The 14,909-nt window shown below is 38.4% G+C and overlaps 1 protein-coding gene across 1 annotated transcript in view; it reads left to right on the plus strand.

Moving 5' to 3' along the window:
- The window catches only part of Znrf2 (zinc and ring finger 2), a 78,636-nt gene that overhangs the window by 38,365 nt on the left and 25,362 nt on the right, over positions 1-14,909 (plus strand). Inside the window, exon 2 of the mRNA XM_052719707.1 lies at positions 5,521-5,616. Coding sequence (XP_052575667.1) covers positions 5,521-5,616 — 96 coding nt within the window. The remainder of the gene's footprint in view (positions 1-5,520; positions 5,617-14,909) is intronic.

A 14,909-nucleotide genomic window follows, 5' to 3' on the forward strand; every position in this document is an offset into this window, starting at 1 on the left:
CCTGCAAGCCTGCATCAGTGCCATCCACACAGCCAGCCTACCGGTGGACCTGGCTGCCTTTCTTTCCCTGCTGCCTGGACTCTGGTGTGGGAAGGACAGCTTCTCCTCCATTGTGGTGGTGAGCAGGGCTTAATCAAGTTGAATGTAGATAATTTACTGCAGTTGTAGAATAGTACATTGCTATGTAAATCTCACAGTAAGGACTAGAGATTAGGGCTTTCTATTACTGATAAAGGGCTTGCCTTATTTTGCTGGAGGCCCTGGGGTCGAGTTCTGACAGCACAAATAGTAAGAACAGGGCCTGAGTACTTACCGCCTCTGAGAAAAAAAGAATCTTTTAATCTTAGTCATCAACCATGGACAAACAGTAGATACCTGTATGATGTTCACAGTTTCATTGTACACACAGTTTAATTGATATAGTAGGCATGTCACAGGAGTGTGGATTTTATATTTAGGGAATGCCTTGGATAGTGAAAAGAACAGCCACTGCTTGCTGAATCCCTTCTGTGCTTTAGGCACTTCCTGTGTGGTCTGTTGAGTCCAGTGTGTACCTAGCATTATCAACATTTTCCTCATCATAGCTTGTAGTACAACCAGTATTGGTACCAAGATACAAATATTTTGAGGTTTCAAAATTAAGTTTTATTAGACTACTAAGCTAATAAGATAAATATGTAGTAAATACTCCCCTTGCTCTGCTGTGATATTGAAATCGTTAAAGTCTAGGAAAAATACAAAAGGAAGCATGATTCCTATAGAGAAGGAATATTTTAAGAAAGATTACTGTAGAAAGACAGCACCTTATCAAGCTCTTGATGACACTCTTAATTCAGAGTTGATTATGATAGAAGATGGGGGTGACATCTGGAAGTGGAGTTACATATATGTATTTAGCCATCACTTGCTTGTTCATTCTTGGATTTTTGTGTCTTGATCTCTTGGGTCCCGAGTCTTTGAATATTTAAAGATACATATTTCTTGAATCTCATTTTTTCTAAGTTATGAAATTACTCCCACACTGTATCTCAATTAATAACTATATTAGTCTATGAATAATTTCTAGACTTCCCTTTTTTCACTTAACATTTCCAGCCTCATAAGTTTCTTCTAGGCAACATGGTTTTGATCAAAGACTTCCCATCTCCTCTCCTGGGCGTTCTTCACTCCCTTGATTTAGTGGAGTGCATGCTTTGGAAGCTTCTTGACAATAGTCACAGGAAGTAAAGGCCTTGCCTGTCTGAAACAAAAACTGTGTGTTCAGCCCCATGGAAACATGGAGTACTGTAGGCGTGTCTTCAGTGAAATGCCTGGTAGAACTTTGGAATTACTGTTTGACTTGTCTTCTGGCTTCCAGCTTTGTTAAAGACTAATGCCATTCAGATTCTGAAAAGTAGTCAAACCTCTCTCTCTCTCTACAAAAACGAAAAAGGCCTGGGTTTTAGATTTTGCTTTGACTGTCTTTTTTCTTCTTGAACATTTTACTTTAAGTCTCTTGCTTTTTAATTTCACAGTAATATACTTTGGCATGGCTACCTGTTTTCATTTATTTTTAGTCTTTCATTCTAAATACTGATTAACTACAGTTTGGGAAAATATGTTGGATTCCCTCTTTCCTCAGTTCTGCAGTTCTGTTTAATTGGATAACAGAGCACCTGAACTGATCTTATTTTATTATCTGCCTTCCTTGAATTTTGGTCCTACTTCAGGCTGTGTAGAGTTGTGGTGAAGGACTTTGGAGCCAGAAGAGCTGTTGGAATCCTCTTGTGGCTAATTCCTAGCTATAGCCATGTTCTTAGCCCATCTGCTTTTACCTTTAAGGTATTAAGACTAAATTCAAAGTATGCAGGGGTAAATTGTTATATTCAAAATATGTAGATAATTTTCTCATACATAGTAAATGTTAATTATTAATTGACAATAGTATTGCCTTAAATGAAGAACCCATCTTTCTAGGTGAATTTTTAATTTCTATAGTTTTTTTTAAATTGTGTGTGTGTGTGTGTGTGTGTGTGTGTGTGTGTGTGTGTGTGTGTGTGTGTGTGTGAGGTGTGAGGTGTGTATTTGAGTCCCATATGCCATGGTGTGTGTAGAGGTCTGAGGACAGCTCTATGGAGTCCATTCTCTCCTTAGACCTTTCCTTAACCTGCTGAGTCATTTCACCAACCCTAATGCCTTTCTTCCATTGCTGTTACTGTTTTCTAGCCTCTCATTCTTATTTCATGGATGCAGCAGCAATTGAGAACAGTTACGGGGGCGGGTGTGTGTGTCTTTAACATATAAGATGGAAATCAAAGAAAGTAACCAGTAACAACCCATGTGAATCAAAAATCTTAAAAGTTTAGGAAGGATCAGGATTTGAACTGTTCAAGTTTCCTTCTGTTTTCTGGATTGACATTTGTATGTTAAAGACCTTTTCTTAATTCCTCATGATTATATTCAAATTCTATTTGACCTGAGTATATGTAGGTATATTTTGTCCTCTGTATATCACATCAAGGAGTGCTTGGGGCTGTTTAGAAATTTTGCCCATTTTAAAAACTACAGTATTTGCCTTTATTCATATTGATTTTTAAGAGTTCTTTGTATGGTAATGATACTGCCCATTTGTTTTTGATAGATAATATAAATATTGTTTGCCATCTTTTGAATTTGCTTCCGTGTATTTTTTTCCTTTCCTTTGTTGTATTGTGCCTAATAGAAAGGTCCCTTAAAAACCCCCAATGACTGTTTTATGTCGAAGATAGGACTTACAGTAGACCAAGAAGCCTTGGTGTCTGTTTTTCTTATACATAGACCGTGTGTGTGTGTGTGTGTGTGTGTGTGTGTGTGTGTGTGTATGTGTGTCTATAGGTGGACTGTGAGGAGGGTTCTTTGTCAGTGTGAGATTTGTCTTTATTCCTGTCCTCTTCTTTTTCCACTGTCCTAGTTTGGTCTTCGGTTGCTGTGACAAACACTGACCAAAGCAACTTGGGGAGGGAAGGGTTTATTTCAGCTCACAGTTACAGTCCATCATTGAAGGAAGCCAAGGCAGGAACTCAGAAGCAGGAGCTTGAGTAGAAACCTCAGGAATGCTGCTTCTGGGCTTGCTCAGCTACCTTTCCTATACCTACCCAGTGATAGTACCACCTACAGTGGGCTGGACCTTCCTGCATCAGTTAGCAGTTAAGGAAATGTATTGCAGACATGGAAAAGGCCATTCTGATCTGGGCAATTCTTCAGTTGAGGTTCCCTCTTAACAGGTGACTCTAGGTTGATCGGTGAAGCTTACTATGACACCCACTGCCTAGTAGAAATTCTGAATTTCTTTCTGTAGTATCTCCCACTCCCCTCTCCAGTTCTGGTATCGGTCTCTAAGCATTTTAAAAATGTGGAACAGACAATATTCTGGGCTGACTGGCTTTTCTCCCTACCTAGATGCAAAACACTTTTCTCCGTGGAGCTCTTTCTTGTGTAGAACTGACTCAGAGAAACCTCAGGTTTTCAAATGTTTTTGATGCTGTATGCCATGAATTGCAACTTGAAGGCTTGTATTTAGTCCTTGCAGCAATAAATTTTAGCCTCATGCATTAATATTAGGAAGTCATGGGGCATCCTTGTCGTCCATCTTGGCCTTTGAGAATTATGGGGTGAGACTTTGCTACCTTAACAGCACTTAAGATACTGTTTGAGCAATCTTGTCATCTCTTTCATGTATTTTCCTACTCTTTTGCTGCTGACTTATATCAGATTCTTCATTTCTCCCGTTTGAAGTTTTATGTACTCTCAGTTTAGTGAATTTTGAGAAGTGGAAAGAAACAAGTATAACCAGTGCTCTTAACTGCTGAGCCATCTCTACAGCCACAATAAATATTTTTTTTTTTTTTTTTTAAGTTCAGACTGTTTGACTTAGGGAAATGGAATTCCTGACTGAATGGCATGAGAACTCTTTCCCCCTGGCTTTGTATTAGTTGTGTTTGAGCTATGAGTCTAGGCATCAGGCTGCCTGTGACTTTGATCTCAGTTGAGTTGAGAGAAGACAGTTCCTATAAGAACCTGCACAGCCTAGAAGTAGAATGTCTCTTTCCTCGCTGGTTACTCATCTCTCAGAGTGCTTCTCTTCCTTCTCTCTGCACATCATCTACCCCAGGGCCTCCTGGAGGCCTCCTTTCCTGTACTTGTCTTGGTTTCTGTCTTCTCAATTCAGCTTACATCTGAGTCTCCATGAACATTCCAGACTGTGTCTTTGTAAGTGAGGTAACTAACATTCTCCCATTTAGTATGCGAGTTTGATTTTAATAGAGCACTTCAGGCAGATATTAGTCCACATTGAATATTGCATGAAAGAATCTAGCATTTAAGTATCAAAAGTGACTGTGAGTGCATCTCTTGGTTTTTTGCTCTTCCTAATTTGCATTAGGACTTAGTATGGTGTGGCAGAAAGGCCACTTCTTTGTCAGTTCTTCATTACTATAATGAAGAACCAAGCATGACAGATTGCATAAGGCTGCTTTAGCTCACATTTTTGGAGGCTCGTGGACTTGGCACTTGGCATCAGTTTGGCACTGATAAAGGCCTCATGGTGATTGGCACCACAGTGGTGGGTGTGGGATGAGGATGAGGATATGGAGGTGAGGGATTACCTTGCCACACAAGAAGCCAGGGAGCCATTAATGGCTTAGGCTGAGCCTTGCATAACAACTTAGTGTTGGGAAAATTACTCTGGAATCTCATCAGAACTGCTTTAATATTTTGGAGCTACATGTATGTCCTCAGTGACCTAACAACCACCTACTGGAACCATATTCTGAAGGATTGCACTTCAAATGAGTTGGTGATGAAGCTTTGAACATAGGAACTCTGGAGGTGCAAATGCAAACCATCTCCAAGTGTAGCAAGTGGTAATGTAAACCTCAGGAGTCTTAGGTGATAGACCTGTTTTGTTGTTCTCAAAGCTTTTGCATTCTTTATCAGTGTGTGTTTAAATTATTGGATTGGGTAGAATAGTGCTAAGGTATTGCCATAGTTACTTTTCTGTTGATGTGAAGAGACGCCATGACCAAGGCAACATATAGAAGAAAAAGTTTATTGGGGCTTACAGTTTCAGAGGGTGAGTCCATTGACCATGGTGGGGGAGCATGACAGTGGCAGGCAGGCATGGACCTGGAGCAGTAGCCAAGACCTTACATGCTGAGGCGACAACCTCAAAGAAGAGAGAGAAAAAGAATTTTAAAAATTTTTTAAAAATCAGAAACGAGAATAACCTAAGTGATAGGAATCCATAAGGGAATTTATGATGGAGCGCACTCTTCTCGTTTAACATGATTATTAACGTAATGGGACAATCTTCATACACTGATTTAAATCAAGAGTGATCTCTAGTCACAACCCCCCTCCCCAATTGAGTTGTACGTAAGTACTACAATGCATTTCTTAAGTCTAATATTGAAGTTTTAAATACTTTTGGTCTTCCATGACTTTTAAAAACTATAGTTTGATATTCAGAATAGTTAAATAACTTGGGTTTCCTTTATGTTTTAGGATTTAAGTGCCCGGTATGCTCAAAATTTGTACCTTCAGATGAAATGGATTTGCATCTTGTGATGTGTTTAACAAAGCCAAGAATAACCTATAATGGTAAGTTCAATGCCTTAAATAACATTGTAATTTCGCATTGCCATAAATAATGTGAATTTCATGTTTGAAGCAAAATTTAAGGGCAGGGAAGGATTCAAATTCTCATCTCAAGATACCTTTGTATGTTAATTAGGTTATATCTATTAGTAAGTGAAAATAAATACATTTTTCCAAGACAATTTAATGGCAAGAGTGGCATTGTCTTTTATGTTTTTTAAATTCTTAATATCTGGCTTGATAACAAAGAATTATATCTTTTCCACAGTTAGTTTTTTTTGTAATAGGGCACATCAGATACCCTGGAAAATTCCACTGGGACACAGGAGAGAGTGGAAATGAAAAGGCAAATGATGTGACCATAAAAACAGGATGGCCAAGATGCTGTGCTGAATACAGTCGTTTAGGTTAGGTCTAAAGAAAAAGGAATGTTTGTCATGACTTTGTTCAGGAAAAAAATGTGTTTAAGATATGTAATAAGTGAAGGACTGGAGAGATTTCTCAGTGGTTAAGAACACTTGTTGCTCTTCCAGAGAGCCCAGGTTCAATTCCCAGCACCCCCATGGTAGCTCACAACTCTGTAACTCCAGTTCCAGGGGCCCTGACACCCTCTTCTAGCCTTTATGGGCACTGCACACATATGGTGCACCGACATACATACAGGCAAAGTACCTGTACACATAAAAATAAATAACTCTTACACAAATGTATAATAAATGATACATTGTTAACAGAAGGTATAGGGTTTGTTCATAGTTAGACAACTGTGGGAGGAAATAAGTGTAGGAAGTGGAGACTGAAACGTTATCTGTCTCTTTGAACCCACAGATAAATTTCATTTTTGTGCTACCTGGCAGTTGCTTTAGGTCTAGTGTGTAGGACCAGGGTATTCTCTCATGACCCTAGGAATACAGTCTTTGGTGTCATCACAGAACAAGTAGAATAAATTCAGGAATTAAAAATCAAATTGTTCCTCCTGGCTAATAGAAAAACAAACTTGAGTTGGATTTTGTGGTGTTTGCCTATAAATAACTTTAGCATAGCCGAGTCTGAACTCATCCTGGGCTGTTTATGTAGTAAGACCCTGTCTCTTGATGCAAAGAAGTAAGTAAATAGAGGCACTTGGTGCATACCTAAATGCCATTAAGAAAAAAAGAAGAAATGGCATCTGAGGCTTAGATATAAAGTGCATGGTGAGAATACTAGTAATTAGCAAAATCTGTTGAAAGACTAAGTTTAGCAACTCTCTTTTGGGTACTTATGTATAAGATACTATGCTAAGTGCTACAGTGAAGAAGACAGACAGAGCTTACGGCCTATCAAGAGTCGATGAGATGAATATATTCTTCAGATAACTTTGTCAAGTGTTTTAGGAAGGTAGTGTCTCTAGCCTTAGTATCACAGTGGTGACAAGCATTTTTTTTCATTTACCAGTGTATAAGTGGAAAGAACGTCTAGCCTTTACTTTGAATAGTAAATGTATTGGTTATGTCCTAACTTTTTTGCCTTATGAAATTGTCTTCTTTACATAATCTAGTTGAAATTTATTTACTAAAAATTCTCATTCAAGTTCAGAATCTGAGACTAAATGTTGATAGTTTTGTTTCTGTACTTGCTCCATTGTTCTGCCATTATACTTCATAATTATGTTTAATATATATATACACACACACACACACATATATATATATATATCCATAAAATAACTGTCCTTTAATGTTAACCCCTGGCTTTTAAAAATTGCAACTACATTTCATTGAATTAAAAAGCATATATTTGCACATAATCATAGTATTCTGTAATTTAATTTTTTTATATCTAGACTACTACCTAAATGTTATGATATTTGACAGCTTTTCATTTCCTGACTTAACCGTGTTTAAGTTATTAAATTTGTCTACTCGATTGTCTCCAAGTGTAACTAAATACAGAGGCTCTTGTCTTGGTGAGTGCTAAGCCAAGGAGTGCAGCCCAAGGACAAAGAATGGAGAGAAGCCTTGGCTGGTAGCAAGTGAGGAGAGCACGAGGGTTACTACCAAAGTATTGTTCTCTTGTGGTGTTGGGGGTCTTCTGGGCAGGTTTATTCGAGGTTGCCTGAATGAATGAGTCAGAGTGACTCTGTGGCCCTAGCGAGTCCTCTAAATTTTCCTGTAGAGTTTTAACTATAGAAAAACAAAACAAAACAAAGCCGCTTGAAAGGCATGTTAGCAGTCTTTAAAAAACAGCAGCCTTCTCCTCAAGTGTTAAGAGTTTGCCCCTAATGCTTCCTATACTACTTAGTGGTTATTGACCCCCGCCCCCTCCCCGCGCGCGCGCGCGCACACACACACACACACACACACACACACACACACACACACACTCACTCATTCACTCACTCTGCTCTGCTAGGAAACAGAGTTAAAGCCATTTTGAAAAATAACTAGGCCTGGGTCTTTCTATAAACATTTACAGCAAGAAGCAAAACTTTCATAAATTTTAGATAGTTTTTAATTTTAAAACTAGCCTATGGGCTGTGATGACACACAGGTGAGTGAAGAAGGATCTTTGGCTGTACATTATGATCTAGGGCTTACAGAGAGGTGGCACATTGGTAAAGTTTGTGTCTATCTTGGGTGTGGGGAATTCTAATTGGGTTAAAGGCAAAGCCCCAGAATACCACTTACCACATTGATGGTGAGTCTGATTGGAGGTGGCCTCTTTAATGCCTAAGCAAAGCATCTGTTATATTATGTTATCATAAAGTTTAGAGCAGGTGAGTCAGAGACTTTGAAGCTGAGTCTTTCTGGTCACAAGGCTGCTTATAGTTTTGTGTTTGAATTCCTAAATGTTGACACCAACTCAACTAGATTGGGCCTCTAAATTACGTTAATGCTTAAACAAGAATTCTTATTCAATATGATAATACTTAGTCACTTGTATCTTGTGCAGACTTCCAGAAGTAGCTAGATCTGAGAATTTGAAATTTATTTATAAAGTGTATATTAACTACCTATAAAAATTCGCAATTAGAATAGTCAGGCTTATTTTCAGACACCTGTATTTATAGAGGAACTCTGAGAGAAGGTGAGTTCCAGTCACTTGAATATAAGCTGATGATCCAGAGCTTGAGATTCATCCCACAGAGATACTATACATGCTCCTATTGAGGAACCTGGTCTGTGCATTTGTTTGGGTTCAGAGAACCTGTGTCCTTAGTGTCTAGGTTTATTCCTACTGCAAGAGAAGATGTAGCAGTGGTTCTGTTAGACTCCTCAAGAGTGTGTCTACAATGACTCACTTCTTACTTACTGTAGTATTACAGCGTGGGGGCCATGCACTGGTACACAGCTGATGGACATTCAGAACCCGGTCTAGTACTGGCTTTAGTGGTCTAGACTTTGTGAGCATGTAAGTGTCATCTGAAAGGAAATTCCTAGCAAGCGCTCTGCGTGTTTGTCTTTGTCTTACTGAAACACTCATAAACTTTCTGTAGGATAACCATGGCACTGGGGGCATGCTGCTTTTTCTTACTCAGCATTAACTTGCTGAATGGATGCTTGCTTTGAACTTGAGTAGTGTGTGTGTGTGTGTGTGTGTGTGTGTGTGTGTGTGTGTGTGTGTGTGTGTGTGTGATTTTCTTCTCTTTTAAAACAAAAAACTCAGCATTAACTTGCTGAATGGATGCTTGCTTTGAACTTGAGTAGTGTGTGTGTGTGTGTGTGTGTGTGTGTGTGTGTGTGTGTGATTTTCTTCTCTTTTAAAACAAAAAACAGCTTAATTTATTAAATTTAGTTAGGTTTGTTTTTGAAACAGAATCTGTAGCCCAGGCTGGCCTCAAACTTAATAAACTTCTTGCTTTGGCCTCTCCAAGTACTGAGATTCTGGGCTTTTTCTTTTTTGTTTGGTGTTAGAATGTGTTGGTAGATTTTTCTAATGGTCTAATTGAATTGTATTGATTCTGATATTGCTGGATTTTTACATCTTTGATCATGAAGTGTTTAAAAACATTGCTACTGAGGTTACTTACTCACAGGCAAAGATTATGGACCAGACACTCTTCCTTTGCTCTGAAGTCTGTAATTCAGGAAGTTCTGCTGTCTCATCAGCTACAACACAACGGTGAATCCATTCGCTCTTAAAGACGACTGACAGGTTCTTCAGTCCAGTCATAGTTGTCACTTCCTCAATGCATCTGGGAATTTTGTTTGGAAATAATCCTTTTCTATGTCAGAGTGTGGTGGAACAGTTATTATATAATGACATACCCAGGAGGTGGGGGCAGGAGAAGCAGGATTACATGCGAGCCTGGGCTACATGAGACCCTTCTTCAACTACCCAAAATCAATAATATTTTCCTCTAAATTTTATATTTCATCAGTGTACATTTCATATGTTTCTCACATATTTTATTCTTTAAAATATCTTTGGTTGTATTTTTTTTTCATTGCAATATGTGTTTTTGTACTTCAGGCAAAGCTAAAATATTTAATTGATATTTTCAAGAAGATAATAGTTTTAAATAAAGCTAAAATTTATTTATGCTAAGTACCAAATAGCTTATTTCTTTTCATTCTCTATATTTTAATAATAAACATTTTAAGAATAAATTTTTAATAGCTTTGCCAACTCAATATGCTTTATTCCTTTTACTAATTTTAAAGGTAATTTTGGTAGAGAGATATAGTGGGAATTGATTTTGATTTTGATGTTATAGAGCACTGTTCATACCACTGTGTTTTTGAAATTCATTGATTATTTGTGATTAAATACATCATTGCTTTCTGTAAATAATGATTATAAGCTGTCATAGTTTTAGCTGTAAACTTGACAGAAACCTATTGATTATTTGTGGTTTAGTTGTCAACTTGACACAAATTGATTATTTATGATTAAGTACACCATTGGCTTTCTGTAAATAATGATTATAAGCTGTCATAGTTAGTTTTAGTTGTCAACTTGACCCAAACCTAGAGTCACCTGGGAAGAGAAACCTCACTGAAGAATTATCTTGATGAGACTGATCTAGGGCCTTGTCTCTAGGGCATTTTCTCAATTGCTAATTGATACAGTGGGCCCACCCCACTGTGGGTGGTACCATTAGCCTGGGCTGAATTAAAGGGTAGCTGAGGGGCTAGCTATTAAGAATATTTAACTGCTCTTGCAGAGAGCCCAGCTTTGTTTCCCAGGACCCACATGGCAAGCTCACACCCCTCTGTAACTCCAGTTCCAGGGGATCCAATTCCTTCTTCTGACCTCCTCGGGCACCAGGCACACACATGGACCACAGACATACATGCAGGCAAAACATTAATATACATAAAAACAAAATTTTTCAAAAGGTAGCTAAACGTGAGCCTGTGGACAAGCCAGTCAGCATCATTCCTCCTTGGTCTGTACTTCATGTCCTACTTGATTTTGAGTTCCTTCCTTGACTTGTCTCAGTGATGGATTGTGACCTGAAACTATAATCCAAATAAACACTTTTAGCCCCGAGTTTCTCTCAGTCAAAATGTGTCACAACAACTGAAGCAACTAGAACCTAAGTGAAGTATGTTTTCTGTAGAGTGAAAAGGTCTTGTGCGCTTTTGTTTTGTTATTTGTTTGACATAGGTTCGCACTGTCTATCCTTGGGCACCCTGACTGACTTGGTACTCACCGTGTAGACCAGTGGGGCCCAGACTCAGATCTGCCTGCCTCTGTCTCGGTAGGGATTAAAGACGTGCCATCACACCTGACTGCTTCAGCAGCTTAGTAATACATAAATTGAGTTGGTTGTGTTATGGAAATATTCAATGGCCTTCCTAAGAGGGTATTATTTGATCTACATAAATCTGACAGATTTAGAAATTTTAGTAAAATCCCCACTGTAACTAGTTTTACCAATTTTTCTTGGATTTAAAGTCACTTCAGTTGTGTTGGTGCTAATAGCCTAATAGGAATTTTTCTGGTTTTATATATTTTGATTATGTGTACATGTTCATGTATGTACAGGTGTTTTTACACGTGTATGCATATGTATAGGGTCCAAAAGTTAATGTTCTCTTCTATTACTTGATCTCCATTTTATCTTTTGAGACAGGCTCTTACTGTAACTCATCAATTCCTCTAGACTAGCTAACCAGAGAACTCCAGGGACCTTCTGTCTCCACCTCGCCGACTCTGCTTTTACATGGGTGTTGGGAATCCAAACTCCGTTCCTTATGCTTGCACACTGAGCGATTTGCACACTGAGCCACCTCCAGCCTTTGGCTCTATATATTTCATAGCTGTGTTATTTGCACAAATATTGTGCAGTTTATTTGAGCATCCTTTTTGTATTAGAACTTTTTAAAGACAGGTCTCATGTAACTGAAGCTGAACTTGAATTCGCTTTATAGTTGGACCTGAACTTGAACTTCCCTTATACCCCCCATCCACCTCCTGAGCTGTTGAGATGGCCAGTTACACACAACTATGTTTGGATCTTTTCTGTTATATTTTTGGTTTATTGTGAGTGTTTTGCCTGCATATTTATGTATACCACATGCATGCCTGGTACCCATGGAGGCCAGAAGATGGCATCGTAGTCTCTGGAACTGGAATTGCCAACGGTAGTTAGCCACTGTGTGGGATCTGGGAACTGAAACCAGGTCATCTTTAAGAACAAGTGCTCTCAGCTGTTGAGCCATGTCTCCAGTCCCTAATGCCATATATATATATATATATATATATATATATATTTTTTTTTTTTTAACACTGTCTCATATAAGGTTTTAGCCATATTCTGTTTTAATGTCATCATTTGATGGTGATGATGATTTTGCAATACTGTGGATCACAGCCCACTTTGTGCATACTAAGCAAGTGCTCTACTCTAGTCATTTGGTATTATTTTGATAAGCACTTCTCAACCTGTAAATGCTTTGTTTACCTTGCCATAACCAGTTAACCTGCCATAGTTGTGTGAACTCTGGTATAACATGTGAAACTCTGGTCTGGGGTAAAAATCAAAGGATTCTGTTACTCATGAAATACCAACAGGCAGAAAAGCCTTTTGTCTGTCCTGAAGCCTTGGCTCCCACGTCAGTGAGTGGCTGTGATGAAGAGGAGCTCCAGGAAGCCATGCCTCTTGTATGAGGCACATCCTCCCTTAGCTCTGGAACTGATTCTGCTGTACGGGTGTCCTTTAAGAAGATGCCCTAAGGATACAGAAGCACCAGTTTAAGACCCAGGGAGAATGGCCTTCCAAATGGAGTTGCTTTGATTGCTTTTGCCTGCCATCTTTGTTCTTACTCCGTTTTAAAATGAACTTTTCTTTCTGAATAGGTATGTTTGCATGGTTACAATGCAGGGACAGAAAATAGCCAGTGAAAAGCCCCCTCTCACCTTAGCAAGCCCCAGTCCTCTCCAGAGATGGCTTGTGTTCCTTACACTCCTTCCAGCATAGAGAGTATTTACGTGTGTGTCTGTTTTGTTTTGTTTTTGTTTTTTGTTTTACATAAAACTCAGGGTCTCATGAATGCTCTCTACTGCTAATCTGTGTCCCCATTCATGTTTATGTAGACATATTCATATGTTCTTTCTACATATACTTTACATGACCATTCTGTACATAATTCTGAACTTTTCTATGTGTCTTGTAGTCACACTCAGTCAAGGTTATATGTACTTTTGCATTCTTTTTTTTTTTTTTTTTGGTTTTTCGAGACAGGGTTTCTCTGTGTAGCTTTGCGCCTTTCCTGGAACTCACTTGGTAGCCCAGGCTGGCCTCGAACTCACAGAGATCCGCCTGGCTCTGCCTCCCGAGTGCTGGGATTAAAGGCGTGCGCCACCACCGCCCGGCTTGCATTCTTGATAATGATCATACGTTGTAGTCCTAGAGGGATTAAAGTTCTTTTCTGGATTTGTTTTCTCTTGTATTGTTGCATTTCTACATGTGCAGGTACACATATACACATAGTGTTAAGAAATTACATTAAAAAAAGTATACTTTTTCTAAATATGTGGTCCTTGTCAGCCTGAGAATTTCACACACTTAAGGTTATCTAAAACAGTTTTTGGTGTGTGTGTGTGTGTGTGTGTGTGTGTGTGTGTGTGTGTTTAGTAGACCATTAATCATCTCAGTATAACCTGCCCCATGCCAGGTGCAATACTAATAGTCAAGTATTAGTCATGTCTTGCCACTGCTTTATGAGGTAGCTGCCACCTCCAAATGCTCCTAAATAAACTACAAGTTTAGAATCAAACCTGAAGCTGTCTAAGCTATACACATGTGGTAGTTTTGTTTTAATGGGCTTGAGCTTGGGTTTTTTGTTTCTGTATTCAAATTTATTGCCATTTTGAGCCTACCTTTATGCATTATTATAATTTTAAAAGTACACAGTAATAAATTAAGCTTGAAAATCCTGTAGAAATAATGGATTTTTGTTTTTTCAGTAACTGATTTTCCCCTCTGTAGTAGTGATTCAGAACAAATGAACCTGAATCTTAGTTCAAAGCATATTTTGATCTTTTTTTTTTGTGGTTGGTTTTTTTCTTTGTTGTTGGTTGGTTTGTTTTGTTTTTTTTCCATCTTCAACAGTTTAAGGTTTTACAAGTAGAGTGCCATTTATGACAGTATTTGATTACTATATAGCAAATAATTGTGATTTTATATGTTTTCTTTTTGTGGGAAAGAAAAGGAACCTAGATTGAAAGTTTGGAAGATTAGGAAGCAGTGCCAAAGGGTGCTTATTCCTTAGTTGCCTTGCATGGCTGTTTGCAGCCTGTAAGGAACTTAGCTTTATTCGGTACTTTGTTTTGAGTTTGCTTTTAGGTCACCTTGGGAATGGAAATGTGATTGAAAACCATCTCTTATCCTTTCTGTTCCAGTTTTTCCATTCCAGATCCAAGTCCATTTCACTTTGGTCACATTTTCTTGGAGATGTCAAGTGTGAATTTCCCAAGTATTTCCAGGCATATAATTTTTAAGTTATTAAAAATTCTGCTTTTAAATAATATTTTTGTTTGCCTTTGAGACATGTGGACTACATTACTGTGTAGCTCAAGTTGGCCTCCAATCCTCATGCTTAGGATTTTAGAACTGAGCCATCACTGAAAGCTAAGGAGTTGATCTTATTTTTAGATTATAACAGTACAGTTCAAGGGTAGCTGCATGATTAATAGACTCCATTCTTAGTTATATTTACACAAAAGAAAGCATACACATGCTCACTTTGGAGGCGTCGGGGCAGAGAAGCTAGTCATTGCAAGGTGAGCCAGAACACGATTCTGAATGGGTCAAGAACCAACACTCACCAGGGATTTCCAGTTTGAAGCACACTAATAAAGGTTGA

The sequence above is a fragment of the Peromyscus californicus genome, unplaced genomic scaffold, assembly GCF_007827085.1.
Source record: "Peromyscus californicus insignis strain IS unplaced genomic scaffold, ASM782708v3 Scaffold_6__1_contigs__length_162567912, whole genome shotgun sequence".
Lineage (NCBI taxonomy): Eukaryota > Metazoa > Chordata > Mammalia > Rodentia > Cricetidae > Peromyscus > Peromyscus californicus.